The sequence below is a fragment of the Symphalangus syndactylus genome, chromosome 15 (assembly GCF_028878055.3).
Source record: "Symphalangus syndactylus isolate Jambi chromosome 15, NHGRI_mSymSyn1-v2.1_pri, whole genome shotgun sequence".
Classification (NCBI taxonomy): Eukaryota; Metazoa; Chordata; class Mammalia; order Primates; family Hylobatidae; genus Symphalangus; species Symphalangus syndactylus.
Window position 1 is genome coordinate 6,170,318 of NC_072437.2, and position 20,748 is coordinate 6,191,065.

Consider the following 20,748-nt stretch of genomic DNA (forward strand, 5'->3'; position numbering starts at 1 on the left):
CTCCCAAAGTGCTGGGATTACAGGCATGAGCCACCGCTCCGGGCCCTTGCAGATATTTTTTTATGAACACACAGGCAGCAGCACTTAGATTACAGTAACTTATGTGGAAGTTATTTTAAAATGGCTTTCCCCTTCTCTTTTTCATGTAGGTTGTATTTTTCATCTGCAGCACGCTTTCTCCCAAGAATCTCAAGCACGCACAAGAAACCAGAGAGTATAATCACTGAGGCTTGAACACATCCAGAGACCAAGGGCGTCACTGGCAGAAAAGCTTTTAGGCGGATCCACGGCCCGAGACCCACCCCGCCCAGAGACGTGGTTTCCTAGGAGCAGTTCACACGCGGCTCTGCAGCACCCACAAGCGGGGCCAGGGGCTGGTTTTCATAGTTCACAGTCTGCAGGGATCTTAGCAAAAACATGGCCGTGGTAAAAGTGCCTAGACCAGGCTTTCGTCACAACTCAGTGAGCAGGAAGACTAGTTGGGCTGATCAAAAGCTCTGATGATGTGTGTGATTAAAAGTAGGAAAATGTGGTTGCCAGATAAAATATTTTACCATATAGTGAGGGGGAGAGATGGGGATAAAAAAATGTGGAAACCATTTATTTTAAATTTTTGACTGTTCCTGCAGTGTTTAAAATACAGGAGATATATTCTGATTATCTTTAGAAAGAAACTGCTCTCAATCTATTTGTATGTCTTCCCTCTAGTTTTAAAATAGTAAACAATCATCTAACTCAATATTTAATTTTACCTCTAGTCATGTTACTAGGTTAGGATAATAGTAAGGACTGTGAACTTCACATCTGCCATCTATAGCAGATTCTTATTGTAGCAATCTTGCACCAAGGGGATTTCTTTATTAACTCTGCCAAATTTTCCAAAATTACCAAAAGGAGAAAAGAGCTGGTCCCATCTGTCACCAGGCACAACCAGGTACAGTAACTTAGGGTATTTCTTGTGTTCATGTTTTGTCCTCACCACTGCAAAGCCCTGTTCTCGGCCTGGTGCCTCTGCACACCTCTGAAGCCAGGTTGGACTCAGCCAATGTGAGGGACCCTTCATTTGACCTTCCCCAGAACCTTGAGTATTTCCACTTCTCCCTTCACTGTACTGTACCCTAAAGGGACTCACATGTTTGCTGGATGTGTATATTTCGTAAACCTAGCCAGCAAAATGTCCGAATGTTTTTCCCCCCAAGTCAATTTTTTAACACCCTTCTGATTCTTTACTTCCTGTTATTGCAAAGTCCTGAAAAATCATTTTGAAAAGAATCGTACGATTTTAGAATTCAGCTGTTTGATGAAATTATCTTTAAATAAAATCTTATATGAATTTTAAGATACAGTGAATGAAATACACTTGTAAAATATCTTATGATTTTACATGACAAATTATATCACAGAAAATCTAGCTTCCTACACATTAGCCAGCCTGTTGAACTGTTGTGTTTGATACATGTACAGAACTTTATAGCCAAAGCAAAGCAGGAAGAAATAATCTCCAAATCCCCATCCTGGTTAACACGGTGAAACCCCGTCTCTACTAAAAATACAAAAAATTAGCCGGGCGCAGTGGCGGGCGCCTGTAGTCCCAGCTACTCGGGGGGCTGAGGCAGGAGAATGGCGTGAACCCGGGAGGCGGAGCTTGCAGTGAACCGAGATTGCGCCACTGCACTCCGGGCTGGGCGAAAGAGCGAGACCCCGTCTCAAAAAAAAAACAAACAAACAAAAAAAGAAATAATCTCCAAATCCTTCTTCATGTGGGCTGTACAGTATGTAACTTTACTTTTGCTTAACTGAACACTTCATCTGTGAATGTGGCCCTGGGCTAGATTTTACTTGGTAACCCCTATCTCATTGGTAGATGACAGTGACTTGAAGCTGGTGACCATAACACTTCCAAGTATTTCCTTTAAGGATAACACGGCCACTGTAGTTAGCAAACAGGACACCTTTTTAGGATAAACTGTGTCCTGAGATACTGAAGAATTGGGTAGTAACAGGAATAATACTTGGCAGTACAATGACACATTGTTTTTACTCTCAGAGGCCTAAACACTGGTGTTAACACTGCTGCTGATCTGAATTACAGCTTAGTCAAGTGTCCGAACCTTTTGACATTCACTTACAGAAACCGAAAAAATTCTAACAGTGATCAATGAGAAAACTAAATGTTTTTTTTTTGTTTTTTTTGCTCTGGCAGGAAAAATAAATATAAAGAACTCGGCACTTCATTAATATAATACTTTCATTTTAGTTGTTTTAAAAATAATTATCTTAAGTTCAGTCACTTGATTTTCTAGCCCCAACTCAAGACAGAGGAGGCATACATGATGCCTGACAGACAGAAAAGCCATTTAAAAATGAAAACACGAAAACGCATTAGTTTGAGTCTAATTTAGCGTGGGGTAACTCATGGTCTCTAAGTGTATTACTGCATTAACTTCCAGCGCGATACCTGACTTTCACTACGATGAGTGGAGACAGGATGGGGTCTGAATGCTGGTCTTCAACGCACCATACAACAGTGCTAGACCCTCATCTGTATGAAGGGGAACAAAGCCCTCCTTAAAAGATTTACTAGAGTTAACACCTGGGGACCCTCAAGAAATGAATGCTATCATTGTTCTGCTTCAGAGGGTAGAAATACAGGGAATACACTTTAGATAGTTTAAGATAAAAAGTTTTGTGTTTAAGGCAGCACTTCAGTTGCCTGGAAAATTCACTTCTGTATAATGCCTAATTTGTTAATGATGCCGTGAATAGATGCTTTCTAATAACTACACGTTTTTCTTTTATGAAAAAGTAGAGTAACGTGTCCTCTGACGTTAGGAGAGTTTGAATAAAGGACTTTAAACAAATGAAGCATATAATCCTATCTCTATTAGAATGATGAAAAGAGTGAGGGTGTTGTCTGTTTATACAGTTATCACCTAGGAGTCATATGAAGATTCTTTTGCTAATCTCAGTGAAGAGGTTAAAAAAAAGTTTAAAGATGAGAGATTTAGTAAAATTGTCTTGTATTACCTTTTTAAAATAAAAATTTTAAACATATCTTTTCAGACCGGGCACTGTGGCTCAAGCCTGTAATCCCAGCACTTTCAGAAGCTGAGGCAGGTGCATCACTTGACGTCAAGAGTTTGAGATAAGCCTGGCCAAGATGGTGAAACCCCGTCTCTACTAAAAATACAAAAATTAGCTGGGTGTGGGGCAGGAGCCTGTAATCCCAGCTACTCAGTAGGCTGAGACAGGAGGATTGCTTGAGTCCAAGAGGCGGAGGTTGCAGTGAGCTGATATCACACCACTGCACTCCAGCCAGGGCAACACAGTGAGACTCCGTCTCAAAAAAACCAATTTTAACATATCTTTTCACAAAATCAATCACCAGCCAAATGTGTAAAACTATGTAAGAACTTTTCCTTCTTGACCCCAACAAATGGGGCATTTCCATCTGTTCCGCTATGGCTTTCAGATGCTCCTACAAAATGGAATCCAGCTGCAACATATTTTAAGTATCATTACTGGTAGACACCTGCTTATTTCACATAGATTAAGTTTTCAATCTTATGTGAGAAAACTGCAAAAGATGTTAAAACAATGGAATAAAAAACAGGCCAAGAGAGCCTATAACATTTACCAACAGTTAAAAGGATACGTCACCAAATTAGTGAGAAAATAGGTAAAATTCAAATTCTTTATCTTATACATACCAGGAGGTAGCAATTATAAAGAACAGTGAATCACATTTATTTTAAAGAACACAATTATAACTCAGCACCAATAGCTGTTCAATTCTTTGAGCTTTTTAAAGCATCATAAAATGTAATAGTCAGCTTAGTTTGTTATCTTAAATACTATGACTTTCAAAAGTTAAACTGAAATTTGATAAGTACTGCAAACAATTTATTTTATGTGACTATTATTTAGCTATAGTTGTGTGTTTCTCTTTTTTTGTGAGACGGTCTGGCTCTGTTGCCCAGGCTGTAGTGCAGTGGCACAATCTCAGCTTACTGCAGGCTCCGCCTCCCGGGTTCACACCATTCTCCTGTCTCAGCCTCCTGAGTAGCTGGGACTACAGGCACCCGCCACTACACACAGCTAATTTTTTGTATTTTTAGAAGAGACGGGGTTTCACCGTGTTAGCCAGGAGGGTCTCAATCTCCTGACCTCGTGATCCGCCCGCCTCAGCCTCCCATAGTGCTAGGATTACAGGCGTGAGCCACTGCACCCAGCCTATAGTTTTTTTTTTAATATGACTAATATTTCGTTATAGTTTTAAGACAGCAGTGACGTCACAGAAAACGGCAGGGCAGGAAGCTTCAGGGATTGATTCTTCCACCAAAACCACCATTAAGCTGGACAAAAAATTAGCAGAATCAACTGTTTTCTAACTCTGTCACCTCATCAGATGCTTACTGCAACCCGGGGAAGGCTTGATGATGCAGAGGCTGCAGCTTTTTGGTTAAGAGGGTGGCGTGGATGGACAGCCTACCTGCCTGCTGCAGCCTGTCCTTAGCGAGGACCCTGTGCATTTTGGTCACATGATGGTGCCCTGGGGGACCAGCGTAGATGCGTGCCTTTGTCTCGACCCCCTCAGGCTGCAGCAATTTCCCCAATACCATCTATCAGAAAATGTAGAGACATACACTTCTTTTTAAAAAAAAGATCTAGATATTGGGCCAGGCGCAGTTATTCACGCCTGTAATCCCAGCACTTTGGGAGGCTGAGGCGAGGATCATTAGGGCCCAAGTTCAAGACCACCCTGGGTACCACAGCAAGACTGCAAGACTGCGTGTCTACAAAAATAAAATACATAAATTAGCCGGGCATGGTGGTGCATTCCTGTAGTCCTAGCTACTCGGAGGCTGAGGTGAGAAGATCCCTTGAGCCAAGGAGTTAGAGGCTGTAGTGAGCTATGACCGTGCCACTGCACTGTAGCCTAGGTGACAGAGTGAGACCCAATCTCAAAAAGAAGAAGAAAAGATCCAGACATTTAAGGAAATTTCTGTCAGGTTACAGGCTGACCAGAGAGACAATAAAAAGACCAGGAACCTCAGGAATACAGACTTTGCAAAAATAACTTGGAAAATTCACTACACAAATGAAATGCAGCCCTCAACAAGTAACAGAAGCAATCCCTGAGGAGAGGGATAATCTAATTTCCAGAGCTACTGCAGTGTCATATTCAAACTGTACAGTCCTCAACAGAAGATTACAAAGCACACAAATAAAATGGAAAATATGGCTGACTTATGGGAAAAAAAAGGGTATGACAGAAACTCACTGAGGAAGCCCAGATATTAGAATTACTGGTCAAAGATGTTCATCAACTGTATCAATATGCTCACAGGGCTAGTGGAAACCATGGAAAACGGACTAATGGAACCAGGAGAGTGATGTATGAACAAACAGAAAATGTCAACAGAGATAGAAATGATAACAAGGAACCAAACAGAAACTCGGGAACTGAAAAACACAATAGCTGAAATTAAAGCATTCACTGGAAGGATTCAGCAGCAGACTTGAGCAGGCAGAATTAGCAAAGGTGAAGAGAAGGCAGCACAAGTAAGAAAAGAACAGAACCTACGGGACCCATGGGACACCATCAAAATACCAATGCACGCATATAGGAATCCCAACGAGAGAGAAAAAGGGAAAACAAAACAAAACAAAACACAAACAAAAAACCCTAAAGAAATAATGGCCGGAAAGTGAGGAAGCACATCAAAAGCCAAAATGGGCCAAATGCCAGGCCTCTTGCACCAAACAGTTGGCCAAGTTGTGAATGCAAAGGAAAAGTTATTGAAGGAAATTAAAAGAGCTTCTCCATTAAACACACAAAAGAAAGCGAAACGGCCTTATTGCGGCGGATAGGGAGAAGGTTCGAGTGATCTGGAGATGAGATCAAATGAGACACAACGTTCCTGTGAGCCAAAGCCTAATCCAGAGCAAGACCCTAACTCTCTTCAATTCCATGAAGGCTGAGAGAGGCGAGGGAGCTGCAAAAGAAAAGGTAGAAACCAGCAGAGATTGGTTCATGAGGTATAAGGGAAGACGCCATCTCCACAACATAAAAAGTGCAAGGTCGAACAGCAAGTGCTGATGGAGAAGCCATCTAGATGGCTATCTAGCAAAGATAATTAATGAAGATGGTTACATTAAACAGCAGATGATCAATGCAGACAAAACAGCCTTATACTGGAATATGATGCCATCTAGCACTTCCATAGCTGAAGAGGAGTCAATGTCTTGTTTCAAAGGATAGGCTGACTTGTTAGGGGCTAATGCAGCTGGAGGCTTTAAACTAAAGCCAGTGCTCATTCACATTTTGAAGAAAATCTGAGAGCTAAGTCTACTCCGCCTGTGCTTTAAAAATAGAAAAAGTTTGGGTGACAGCACGTCTATTTACAGCATGGTTTTACTATTTTAAGCCTACCCTTGAGACCTAGTGTTCAGAAAAAGATTCCTTTCAAAGTATTACTGCTCATTGACAATACTGACAATGCACCTGGTCATCCATGAGCTCCGTGGGAGATGTACAAGATGAATGCTGTTTGCATGCTGCTCACACAACATCCATCCTGCAGCTCATGGATCAAGGAGTCATTTTGAATTTCAAGTCTTATTTTTTAGGAAATACATTTTGTAAGGCTATAGCTGCCGTAGAGAGTGATTCCTCAGATGGATCTGGGCAAAGAACATAGAAAACTTTCTGGAAAGGATTCACCATTCTAAATGCCGTTAAGAACATTTGTGATTCATGAGAGGTGGTCAAAATGGGAGTTTGGAAGAAGTTGCTTGCAGCACGTGGTAATAGCAAGATAACTAAAATTAGAAGTGGAGCTGGGCATGGTGGTGTGTGCGTGTAATCCCAGCTACTTGGGAGGCTGAAGTGGGAGGGCTGCTTGAGCCTGGGAGTTCGAGACTAGCCTGGGCAACACATAAGACCCTGTGTCAAAAAATATATAAATAAAAAAAAAAAAATTTAAAATGGAGCCTAAAGATGTGACTGAATTGCTGCAATCTCACGATAAAACTTTAATAGATGAGGAGTTGCTCTCTATGGATGAGCACAGAAAATAGTTTCTTAAAATGGGTCTACTCCTGGTGAAGATACTGTGAACGTTGGTGAAACAACAACAAAGGATTTAGAAAATTCCATAAATTTAGTTGATAAAAGCAGCATCAAGGTTTGAAAGGATTAACTCCAATTTTGAAAGACATTCTACTGTAATATGCTGTCAAGCAGCATCACATGCTACAGAGAAATCTTTCATGAAAGAGTCAGTCAATGCAGCAAACTTCACTGTCTTATTTTAAGACGTTACTGGTCACCCCAGCCTTCAGCACCATCATCATCAGCCATCCACATGGAGGCAAGACCCTCCATCAGCAAAAAGATTACAACTTGTAAAAGGCTTAGAGGATCATAAGCATTTTTTTTTTAACAATAAAGTGTTTTTTTTTTTTTTTGAGATGGAGTCTCGCTCTGTTGCCCAGGGTGGAGTGCAGTGGTGGGTGTGCTCTCAGCTCACTGCAATCTCTGCCTCCTGGGTTCAAGCGATTCTCCTGCCTCAGCCTCCCAAGTAGCTGGGATTACAGGCGCCCGCCACCACGCCCGGCTAATTTTTGTATTTTTAGTAGAAACAGGGTTTTGCCATGTTGGCCAGGCTGGTCTCGAACTCCTGAAAGTATTTTTAAATTAAGGTATATACACTGTTTTTTGGATATAATGCTATTACATACTTAATAGACTACAGTATAAACATAACTTTTATATGTACTGGGAAACCAATTTGTGAAACTAGTTTTATTGTGGTATTTGCTTTATTTCGCCAGTTCGGAACCAAAACTGCAATGTCCCCAAGGCATGCCTGTAGGTAAACATGAGTCCATACTGATAAATGATTGAATAATCAGGAGAGAAGAAACAAATCTTCGAGAAGAATAACATGCACAGATACTGCTCTCTCCAGGAACTGGAGCTTAAACCTCCTCAACCCAGAGTATGGAAAGGGAAAAACAGGAACTTGACAGTGGAGAAATCTGGCAGACACCACTGTGACCAGGTGGCCAAGGTCAGCACGCCTGGGATAGGTCGTGTGGTGGTTACAACCACCCAGTAGGATGTGATGAGAAAGGTGCTTGAGAAACACATCAAACAAACTCCAATTGAGGGACGTTCTACAGACTACCTGGCCAGTACTCCTCAAAACTGTCAAGGTCATGAGAAACAAGGGAAGTCTGAGAAACTGTCACAGGCAAGAGAACGCAAAGGAGATGGGATGACTAAATGCAGTATGTGCCTGGATGGGACTCTGGGACAGAAAGCAGACATTACGGAAAAACTGGTGAAATCCAAATCAAGGCTGGATTTTAGTGAGTGGACACTAACAACGTTGGTTTCTTAGTCATGACAAATGTTCCATGGGAATGGAAGAGGTTAACAATGGGGGAAACTAGGTGAGGGGCACATAGAAGCTCTCTGTACTATCTCTGCCATTTTTCTGTAAATCTAAAATTAGTCCAAAATAAGTTTATTGGAAAAGAAAAAAAAAGACACAACAGATGGTTTACCTTCTTTATTCCACTATGTATAACTATTTTGTAGGTTCAGAGAATCAGAACACATCTGTTGCAAAGGTGTGTGATCCAGTCTCTTAAGGCGGGTCTCTGTTCCTAAATGTAGAGATGCAGTTTGGAGTCACGTTAGGAAGTGGGACATTCTTAAGCCATGGAGAGGATGTGAGGGAATACTAACCTACACTGGGACAGCGGGACCAGGACCACTGACTGGAGTCACGTGCTGTGGTCTGACATAGATGTCTCTAACATCATGTCACTTTCATTCATTTCAATTTCAAAGGTTTCTTCCAAGGAAGGTCTGGAATCTGGAGTTTTCCTTGAGGTTTCCAATGGCGTAAGCCCCGTTTCTTCTGCAGTCTGTTTTTCTACTTCAAATTCCCTGAAATCCCACGGAGGTGAAATAATGTTTTTTAGTGTCTTCATTGTATGCACATCAAAGTCATAACATTTTAATTTGTCTTTAATGTCTGCTCCTAAAAAGAAATACTATAATTAGAATAAAATAAGAAATTCCATCATTTACCATTTCTATTGTTATATAACACCATCTCTATCATTTAAGTGAGATTATACTATTTAGAATACAAAACTCCATCATTTATCATTTCCATCATTATACACCATCTCTATTATTTAAGTCAAATTATACTTTTAAGAGCACAAGTTGAGAGCAGAAGGAAAACAACATTCCAATCTTCTTCTTTTTCATTTGTTTTCCACCATTTGCAAAGGTGTCCGAAGACTTTCAGAAGCACATGCAGTTGCAGCTCCAGTGTTTCAACAGTTGCCCTATTTCCAAGGCCTCCTAAATACGGATGAGGCCTGTGGACAACTTTTTCCTCAGCTGTTACAGATAAGAACTGCATTGTGTGGCCAGGCGCGGTGGCTCACACCTGTAATCCCAGCACTTTGGGAGGCCGAGGCAGGCAGATCACAAGATCAGGAGATTGAGACCATCCTAGCTAACACAGTGAAACCCAGTCTCTACTAAAAAAAAAAAAAATTGGCCGGGCGTAGTGGCGGGCGCCTGTAGTCCCAGCTACTCAGGAGGCTGAGGCAGGAGAATGGCGTGAACCCAGGAGGTGGAGCTTGCAGTGAGCCGAGATTGTGCCACTGCACTCCAGCCTGGGCGACAGTGAGACTCCATCTCAAAAAAAAAAGAACTGTGCTGTGCCCACTGGGTATAGTCACCAATCTTATGCATAAAAAAGCCACGATGAAATAAAATCCATTTCCCATATATTAAAACCTTAAGGGTAATATAGATTTGAAGAGATCTGAACAGATGTATTAGGTACAATCATTCGACATAAACAAAATGACTTTTACACAGTTCAAACCAATAGCTTTCAGGAATAGGAAGTTTGGCAGATAATGACATGCAAACCTTCTAAAAATAAAAATGACATGAATGGTAAATCTCTTCTGTGAGGTCAAGGAGACGTCTCTCTGACTCACTGTCAACTCTCCAGCCTTTATTTAGCTTCCTATGAACTTCCCACCCTTGAACAAATGAGGAAACTAAGGCTCAGACTTGCCTTTCTTGCCACAGGGCTGCTGAGGGGCAGAGCTGAGGCTTCGACCCAGCATCTCTAGGAAACCAGAGCTTAAATTTGTTTTTTAAAACTGAGCTAAAACCAAGAGTCAAGTGTGAATCCCCTTAAGCACATGGCTGAATGAACCCTATGTACATGCATCCCAGATGACCACCGCCAGAAGGGCACAGAACACGTGCAGCTCCTTAAGACCACCCTGTGCCTACTCCTGGTCAATACTGTCAGCTTTCCCAAGCCTGAGATAAGCACTACTTGGACTTTTCTATCACTACCAATTAGTTTTGTTCATTACTAATCGACATGGTTTGGATCTGTGTCCCATCAAATCTCCGGGTGAATTGTAATCCTCAACGTTGGAGGTGGGGCCGGTAGGAGGTAACTGGATCATGGGGGCGGTTTCTCCTGAATGGTTTAGTACCATCCTCTTGGTGCTGTTCTCGTGATAGTGAGTTCTGGTTGTTTAAAGTGTGTAGCACAGCCGGGCGCGGTGGCTCAAGCCTGTAATCCCAGCACTTTGGGAGGCTGAGGCGGGCGGATCACGAGGTCAGGAGATCGAGACCATCCTGGCTAACACGGTGAAACCCTGTCTCTACTAAAAATACAAAAAATTAGCCGGGCGTGTTGGCGGGCGCCTGTAGTCCCAGCTCCTCGGGAGACTGAGGCAGGAGAATGGCCTGAACCCGGGAGGCGGAGCTTGCAGTGAGCCAAGATCGCGCCACTGCACTCCAGCCTGGGTGACACAGCAAGACTCCGTCTCAAAAAAAAAAAAAAAAAAAGTGTGTAGCACCTCCTCCCTTTCTCAATCCCTCCTGTTCCGGGTATGTGAAGTGCTGGCTCCCCACTTAGCCTCCTGCCATGATTTCAGGTTTCCTGAGGCCTCCCTGGAATCCAAGCAGATGCCAGCATCATGCTTCCTATATAGCCTGCAGAACTGTGAGTCAATTACATTTCGTTTCTTATAAATTACCCAGGCTCAGGTATTTCTTTATAGCAATGTGAGAATGAACTGATACACTAATCTTCCTATAATTGGAAGTAATTAGTACATATTCATATTTTTGTCAAAAATCTGTGAAATTTGCTGGGCGTGGTGGCTCACGCCTATAATCTCAGCACTTTGGAAGACTGAGGCGGGCGGATCACCCGAGGTCAGGAGTTCGAGACCAGCCTGGCCAACATGGTGAAACCCCATCTCTACTAAAAATACAAAAAATTAGCTATGCGTGGTGGAGCGTGCCTGTAATCCCAGCTACTCAGGAGGCTGAGGCAGGAGAATTGCTTGAACCCAGGAGGCAGAGGTTGCAGTAAGCTGAGATGGCACCACTGCACTCCAGTCTGGGCGACTGAGTGAAACTCTGTCTCAGAAAAAAAATAATAATAATAAATAAAAAAATCTGTGAAACTGATGCATGTTTCTAAATGATTCAGTAGTCTTTCAAATAATATAGTGTTCTATTGTATGAACATACCACAATTTATTTCTCCTCTCTCCTACTGGTGGACATCTGAGTCATTTCCAGTTAGGGGCTATTATGAATAAAGCTATGAATACTCTTGCCTGTGACCTTTAGTGGACAGAAGCACTTGCTTCCATTGGGCTCATACCTGGGAGTAGAACTGCTACATCACAAAATCAGTATGGTCAATCATCACCCTAATACCCACCCCAATGAATCACACCTCCCAGCACCCTCACCCTGGTATAGCCCCCTCCCACATTGACTCTGAGCTTATGAGACTTGTACTGATGGAACAGAACGTGACGGAAGTGATGTTGTGTGCAACTCTGAATTTTCAAGAGGTCCTGAACTTTGGTTCTTGTCCTTTAGAACCCTGCGAACATCGTGCTACAAAGAAACCTAAGATGAAAGCCCCACAGAGAGAGACTCGGCACCCAAGCTGAGCTCCCTACTGGAGAATGATACCATTTTAGACCATCTACCCAGTCAAGTATCTGCTGACCACAGCTGCATGAGTAAACCTAGACAAGGCCCACAAATGGGTCACTCAACTCACAGAATTGTAAAAATAATACGTTGTTGTTGGTTGAGGTTTTGGAGTGGTTAGGCAGCAATAGAGAGCTGATATAATAGGCTTAACTTTATTGTGATGTTAAGCAGTTTTCCAAAGAGGCTTTACCCTTCTATAACCCACTAGCAGTCAATCTATGAGTTCCAGTTGCTCCACATCACACCAACACCACAAACTGTACTTTCAGCCATTCTGTGGGTGTGTACTGGTTTCTCACTATGGTTTTATTATCTGAGACAGGGTTTTCACTCTGTTGCTTAGGCTGGAGTGCAGTATTGTGATCGCTGCAGCTTTGATCTCCTGGGCTCCAGTAATCCTCCTGCCTCAGCCCTGAGTAGCTGGCACTAGAGGCACACACCACCATCGCTATGGTTTTAATTTCATTTCGCTGGTAAGTAATGATGTTGAGGGCCTTTATTTGCTTCTTAACTGAGGCAGAATAGGATCTAAAGACAGGGAGCCTTCACTTCGGCCTCTGATTAGTCACAGTCTTCATTTGCATAGGGTGTAACTTCACTTCAGCCTCTGATCCGCCACAGACCAATCCTTCATTTGCATAGGGTGTATGTAACGAACACGAAAACCCTAAGGGTACTTAAACCCCAACTGGGGCTCATCAGCTGCTTGCTCAAGCCCCTCCTACTCTGTGGAGTGTACTTTCACTTGAAACCCCACTGGGGCTCATCAGCTGCTTGCTCAAGCCCCTCCCACTCTGTGGAGTGTACTTTCACTTCAATATACCTATGCTTTCGTGTTCCATTGCTTTGTGTGTTTTGTTCAATCTTTGTTCACCATGCCAAGAACCTGGACGACTTGTAGTGAAGACCTTCCACACCAGTAACATATTTTGGTGAGCCAGTCAGGAGGTAAGCCCCAATTTTGGAATTTATTTTTTATTTCTTTTTCCCTTTTTCCTCTCTAGAGAGCCTTCATTTGCAGGCATGAGCTGGAGCTATCTCCATGTGGGGATCCCTCCGCTCTATACAGGGGAACTCCCCCCCTTTCCCTTTTCCAACTCGGGACCCTCAGTGGACAGCATCTAAGCACAGAGGCAACTGCAGGTCTCTGGCTGGGGACACTCTGGTGACAGTGAAAGGTTTCCGTGTGGAAGCCTGACCACCACTGCCCAGTTTGGGTGAGGGACCTGAGTCTTTTTCTTGTTTTCAGCCTTTCAGTGGCCATTTCCTACCTAATTGCTCCTTGGTAACTGAGGGCAACTGGCTGGGGCCACACTCTGGTGTTACCTAAATTTCTTGAGGCTCTCCTTGGAGGAATGAGAGAGTAACTAAGGCAGTAAACTATGATAAAGTAAGGGACGTTACACAGGACAAGGAGAAAAATCCAGCCATGTTTCATGGCGGGCTGGAGGAGGACTTTAAAAATATACCATCTGGACCCTTCCTCTCCCAAAGGCAGTGTTGAGCCCTCTTTTATTCCTAGCATTACTACTTTTGGTATGAACTTTCTTTTTTAGTGATTACTCTATCTAGAAGTTTATATATTTTAGTGACTGCTTTAAAGAAACAACCTATATTGTATCATTTTCAAGCCCACAGAAATGTATTAAGGCATATAATTTTGACACTTTCAATTATTTTTAAGGTTATAAGCATGTAAAATACTGTTAATATATGTAAGAATATGCATAACTACCAATACATAGCATTTTTTTTTTTTTTTTTTTTTTTTTTTTGAGATGGGCTCTTGTCGCCCAGGCTGGAGTGCAGTGGCACAATCTTGGCTCACTGCAACCTCTGCCTCCCGGGTTCAAGTGATTCTCCTGCCTCAGTCTCCCGAGTAGCTGGGACTACAGGCATGTGCCACTATGTCTGGCTAGTTTTTTTGTTTTGTTTTTTAGTAGGGGCGGGGCTTCACCATGTTGACCAGGTTAGTCTTGAACTCCTGACCTCAGGTGATCTGCCTGCCTTGGCCTCCCAAAGTGCTGGGATTACAGGCGTGGGCGACCACGCCCGGCCTAGATAGCTTCTTTTGAAGAGATATTCTCTAAAGTTTCATCCAGAGTAGATTCACTGCAGTTTCTTAGGTGTGTTTCTCAATACATTGCCTGAATGTTTTAAAGCATATAGAAATTTGAATACTGTTTAACCTCATGTATTCCTTTGTTTATAGATTGTTTAATATTTCTAACGATTAAAGACATCACAGCCCCCTATAAGATTCAGTAATATTGGCCAGGCGTGGTGGCTCACGCCTGTAATCCCAGCACTTTGGGAGGCCGAGGAGGGCGGATCACAAGGTTAGGATATCGAGACCATCCTGGCGAACACTGTGAAACCCCATCTCTACTAAAAATACAAAAAAATTAGCCAGGCGTGATGATGGGCGCCTGTAGTCCCAGCTACTCAGGAGGCTGAGGCAGGAGAATGGCATGAACCCCAGGGTGGGGAGCTTGCAGTGAGCAGAGATCCCGCCACTGCACTCTAGCCTGGGCGACAGAGCGAGACTCCGTCTCAAAAAAAAAAAGATTCAGTAATATTAATAAAATTTGAGATATATAGGGACAGAACCCAACACATGCAGAGAAAAACTGTTTATACTGCTGTAGAGCAGGAAATGAAACCCAGGTTCTAAGGGGGCAGGGAAACTGTTTGCTAGGTGTGCCATGAGCTACCGCACAAGTGCATCAGTGACTGGGCATAGAGCAGGCACAATCACGGGATGGTTAAGAGAGTAAGCTGTGGAGCCTATGGGAACGTGCATTTTTAAACTGTGATGTGCCTCAGTTTATCCAACTTTACAATGGGCATTACTCATTTTTTGTTTTTCTTCTCAGTTGACTGGATTATTTCCCCAGTCTGTCTTCTCGCCACTCTGGATGTCCACATGAGAGGACCCAAGGTAATTTCTGAAGCCTCAGGCTCCTTGGGAAAACCAGAGGGTGCCACAAGACCCCGTTTTAGGAGAAACCTCTCTTTTCCTCAGGGAATCCCAAGACACATAAGCAAACAGGTCTCTCTCAAAATCTAAGGGTCTGCTCTGTTTTGTATCACATTATCTGATCTTTTTGACTTTTGGGGAAATTACATCAGAAATTACTTTAGTAGGGGCCGGGCGCAGTGGCTCATGCCTGTTATCCCAGCACTTTGAGAGGCCAAGGCAGGCAGACCACCTGAGGTCAGGAGTTCAAGACCAGTCTGGCCTGAACATGGAGAAGACCAGTCTCTACTAAAAATACAAAATTAGCCAGGTGTGGTAGCACATGCTTGTAATTCCAGCTACTCGGGAGACTGAGGAAGGAGAATCACTTGAACCCGGGACGCAGGGGTTGCAGTGGGCCGAGGTTGCGCCATTGCACTCCAGTCTGGGCAACAAGAGCGAAACTCCATCTCAAAAAAAATAAAATTACTTTAGTAGGAACAGGAGTTAGCAAGCTTGTAACTTTCCTATTCTAGATCTCAAGATTTAATCTCACCACATCCTCCTTATCACATAATGTTTATAACTAAACAAGTGCCCAAGTACAGCAATTCCATCCAAACTTATACTATTACTTATTCACTGTTATGGAAATGTACGGCATCTCAACATTCTATTGAAATGTAAAGATTTATATTGTTATACCCTGGGTTATAAAATGACAGAGCCTCTTCAATTGTTTATCAGAAAAATGTTGCTTTCTTTTTCCATTAAAGAAACAGATAGGTCCTTCTATAACAAAGTGCTTTACACATATTCTATAGTGGTATTTTGCACTTAGCAAGTATTCAGCTTTAAACTGAATGCATCCTTGGTGAGTCACTAACTCTCCCACAGCATTGTTCTAATAAAATAAATGGAGTTTCTTGTTTTTAATGCGGCACGAATGGTTAGAAAGATAAACTTGGAACCTCAGATGAGAATATGAGAAACATAAACAGAGACATATGACAACCTAAAAAATGGAGTACAATACCAATAACAATAATGATTATCTTACCGATATAAGCTTCAGAATCACCAATGTACATTTCGATGCAATGACCAAGCATTGTAACAGAAAATGTATCATCTCGCCTAAGACCAAGGGCCTGCCATAAAAGATTCAGCATGGTTATTAAAAGAAAATGTATTTCCTTCTCTTACCACATTGATTCATTTCAAAATATTCCAGGGCATCCAGGGTGGGGGAAGTGGCGCTGTTAGCAGGGACATAGCTACATGACTGACCATGAGCCAATGTTGAAGTTGGTTATGGGTCGTGGAGGTTCATCACACTATTCTATTTTCTTATGCTGGAAATCTACCCCAAAAAAACATTTTTAAAAAAGTTCTATCTTGATTGGGCGCAGTGGCTCATGCCTGTAATCCCAGCACTTTGGGAGGCCTAGACGGGTGGATCACCTGGGGTCAGGAGTTTGAGACCAGCCTGACCAAAACATGGTGGAACCCCGTCTCTAATAAAAAATACAAAAATTAGCCAGGCATGATGGCAGGTGCCTGTAATCCCAGCTACTTTGGAGGCTGAGGCAGGAAAACTGCTGGGAGGTGGAGGTTGCAGTGAGCCGAGATCGCACTACGGCACTCTAGCCTAGGCAACAAAGCAAAATTCTATCTCAAAAGAAAAAAAAAAGTTTTATCTCCATACAGAGTTCTCTGAGCCTTCTGTATTTTTTTTTTTTTTTTTTTTTGAGACAGAGTCTCGCTCTGTCGCCAGGCTGGAGTGCAGTGGCGCGATCTTGGCTCACTGCAACCTCCGCCTCCCGGGTTCAAGCAAGTCTCCTACCTCAGCCTGGGACTGGGCGCAGGGCTAGTAGCTGGGACTACAGGCATGTGCTACCACGCCCAGCTAATTTTTGTATTTTTAGTAGAGATGGGGTTTCACCATATTGGTCAGGATGGTCTCGATCTCTTGACCTCGTGATCCGCCCACCTCGGCCTCCCAAAGTGCTGGGATTACAGGCATGAGCCACCGCGCCCAGCCGTGCCTTCTGTATTGATCAGATCTCAGAAGAAAGGTAAATTATGCAATACTCAAATATACATATTTAAAAGACCATACAGAACTAGAAAATGTGCTTAGTCCAAACTTCTGACAAGCTCAGTGTTCTGGTGACCATCATGGTACCTTCACGACTTCATTCAACCTCAAAATCTCTAATGAACTCTTGAAAATCAGTTACGAACCGCTCATGAGTTTATCTTTGATAAATTTTCTCATATTTTATCTCTTTCTCCAAATACCGTTAGTTCACTGATTCTAAGACACACATTTTCTCAAATTCGAACACTGCTTCCCTTTTACCTGTGGTTTCCTATTACTGCCATCCACCAGACACCGCTGTGATATGGGTAACTTGCCTGAGCAGCGTGGACTTGGTGGTTATGTTGGCAGCACAGACTAGATCACAAACCATGTGAGGAACACTTAAACAGATAAGGGAATTGTGGTTTTCTAAAAACCTTCTGTTGACACTTGAGCAGACTGAGAGGGATGAGAGAGACAGAGTTGGAAAGCAGGTGTCTGTGGCTGGGAGGAAACCGAGTCAGGAACTGGGTGTCTGTGCTAGCACCAGGGCACTATTTTGGGAAAACACAGATACTGGCCCTCTGGACTGAATACTGTAACTTCATATGTACATTTCTATGTATGTACTACAGTAATACAAATCTGCCTAAATATGTTCAAGAATATTTTCTCTAAGTGCAAAAAAATTAAGTGACAGGAAAAAATTATGTTAAAGTTTAATTGGCGGCACTTTTTTCTTTGTGGTCATCCTGCTTACGCATGGTGTCTTAAATTTGACGGAATATGGTACATGGATTAATGAAAGGTTCTTTCTTTGTGATGACTGCACAGACTGTTTTGTTCATCTACTAATGTGATCTAAGGGGACAGTCATGAACAGAAAGACTGGGAGTTCCCAAAGGGGCTACTGTGGACAGACAACCCTGTGCTCAGCACTCATCACTGGTGAGTGCCACTGGTCACCTGTGCACCTCACTGCAAACACTAAGGACAGGACTCATGTTTGTTTCTAATTTGATGAATACTGTACAATACCCACATGCTTTTCTCTGCAAAGAAAAGAATAACACATAAGGTTGCCTAAAGAATATTAAAATAGTAAGTAAATATTACCTAGAAAAAATATTTTCAAAAAAGGAAGTGGTCAATGTTAACCAGATTTAAAATTAGGTACAAAGAAAAGACATACTGTGTGGAAGTAGTCCACAGCATTTTCAAAGTTGCCCATCAGACTGTGGATATATCCAATAGCGGAGTAGGTGGATGCGTTCTGAGGAATCAACACCAGTGCCTGACGGTGGTAATCCAAGGCCTCAGCATACTTTCTGTGGGGGAGAACACAATTACTGGCTACAGTAAAAGCACTAAATTCCTAAGTCTAAGATGAGCATCCATCCCTATCAACACCCAAGAAACACTGTCTCAATGAGAACAGCAGTCTAGACTGGTGAATGTCCTCCACACCTACTCTCATGCATCTCAGTATGCCCTCTAAATGCATCTTCCAGGCCCGCTCCCTCCACAGGCCAAGGGCACTCCTGCAGGGATGCCTGCTGTATTCCTTTTGATGTTCAGTGGGACACTGCAACCAGAACCTAATCCATGCCTCCTGGCTGTGTCCTTACCACACACCACCCTCTTAGGTGACAGTCAGTGTCCCATATCAGGGGTAGATAAAAGCGGCCAAGGAGTATCGCTTTAAGGTCCAAAAGATTTACTTAGAAAAGTGCTCCTCAAAGTTCTCTGGAATACTTGACTTGTAAAGTCTTTTGTGAAAAAAATGTTTTATGCTCAATTAAACTTTGGAAAATGCTATAAGCTTGTAATACATAGTAAAGACTCAAAGAAATCCTGCAATAGAAATACTTGTTAAATCTTGAGTAACCTAAAATTGCCCAGACATATTTAACCAAAAAACCCATTTTTCAACTGTCGCCTGTTTATCACACCACAAAACCTCTAGCAGAAAACAGTTAGACTATGGATAGGATTTTAATTATATCCTACTGTCCTAATTCTTCTGAATTAATTTTGAACACTAAATTTTCATACAAAAAAGTAAAATTCTCCATGTGTTTCTAAAATAAAATGACACCAACACAGATAAATAATAAAAACTGATTTGATGCTGATTATATCTGAGCAGCCAAGTGCAAGAAAGCTGGTTGATCTCATGAAATAAGAATATGACAAAGTATTCAAAATTAAGTAAACTTTGAGTCACGAAGTATATTTCTGAAAATGCTCTACTTCACTTACTTAAGTTTTCTGCAGACATGCCCCAAGTTGTTCAACAAAGGTTCCCATTTGTCAACTGTTACCTAAAACATAGCAACATCAAGCCCACGAGTTATATATGTCACCGTTCAGCCTGATTTGTTTGCACTGAATTATTTCATGCCTTGCAAGCTGGGCTCTCTCCCAGTGCGCGCCTCCAGCACACCACAAGGCCAGGGTAACTGCTGGTTTATCTATCTCCTTCTTTCCTACTAGGAGACTTCCTGAGGACTCTGTTATCATTAGGACAAGTTTATCCAAGAGCCTGTCCCTGCTGGAGTTCAAACGAGTATCTGCAGCTCAGAGCTTTCCCTCAAACACCATACCTCTCTATCCATCTGTCTGCTAAATACTTCTGCTTGGAAATGTTACAAGCACTTTAAGTTCGGTGCACCACACACCACACCCATCTCTCCCTGGCCATCCCAGCCCCTGACCTCACTGCTTCTGAGTGCCCCTCCACTCAGTGAATGGCACCCCCACCCCCTCTGACCCTTCCATGAAGCACACCAGGGCTGGTTCCTTCTAATTGCTAGGCATAACTCCAACCTATTTAGTCCTCACCTTCCTCATTAACAGAGTCAAATCTGGGCCCCAATCATAAAAGTCTGACCGGGTTGTTTCCTTCTTAAATCCCTTTTGTTTTCCCACTCTCCTCAGGATAAGGCACAAACTCTTTCATTCTGGGCCCTTCGTGACCCACACTTAACCTTCCTGACCCACTCCTTGACATTCTCTGTGAACTCAAAATCCAAGCCATAATGAATTAGCTCCAATTTTTGCAAACACTGAAATACCCTTGCCCTAATTTTTGCCTAGCTGATGTCTGATGACTTTCAGGACTGAGGTGTATACAAAAGGCTCATTTCTGGGTGAACTGCCTTTCTCTGTGGGCACCTTTAGTTCCTCAATTGCACTGTATTTTCACTGTCAATTTACATACTTACATTCCCCAGTTATCTGAGGTCAGGAAATAGTAAACTCATTCCCCGTTGCATCCCAAGGCCTAGCTCAGAGCCTATGGCATGGCTGACACTCATTAAATATATGTCAACTAAATGAATGAACAGACCTGAGCCACAGATTCTCTAACTCTATTGAGACCAGTTCTAGGAGGCACGGCCCATGTGAATGAAAAACAAATCATTTAATGACTCTTAGGCATGACTATTTCTCTTTACTTTGACATTTGCTGCAGTTTCTAATGAAGTCAATATTTTCCCCCTCTTCGTATAACTTTTTAATGGGCATTTTGACATTTCAATAGTATTGTGCTTTCATACTTAAAACCATTAAGTTTCTGTAAGACTCTAAATTTAGTGACTCTTAATC

General features: G+C 42.5%; 1 protein-coding gene across 7 annotated transcripts in view; it reads right to left on the reverse strand.

The window, feature by feature from the left end:
- Positions 1–8,567: 8,567 nt before the first annotated feature.
- Positions 8,568–20,748, reverse strand: part of CDC16 (cell division cycle 16) — a 40,178-nt gene continuing 27,997 nt past the window's right edge. For 5 of the 7 annotated variants that reach the window (XM_055245010.2, XM_063618526.1, XM_055245013.2 and 2 more), the window contains 4 exons: positions 19,399–19,460; positions 18,329–18,464; positions 16,111–16,201; positions 8,568–9,059 (listed from right to left, as the gene is read on the reverse strand). In XM_055245010.2, the coding sequence (XP_055100985.1) occupies positions 8,800–9,059; positions 16,111–16,201; positions 18,329–18,464; positions 19,399–19,460 (549 nt within the window). In that variant the 3' untranslated portion in view covers positions 8,568–8,799. The remainder of the gene's footprint in view (positions 9,060–16,110; positions 16,202–18,328; positions 18,465–19,398; positions 19,461–20,748) is intronic. The other 2 variants (XM_055245011.2, XM_063618527.1) reach the window with 1 other exon arrangement.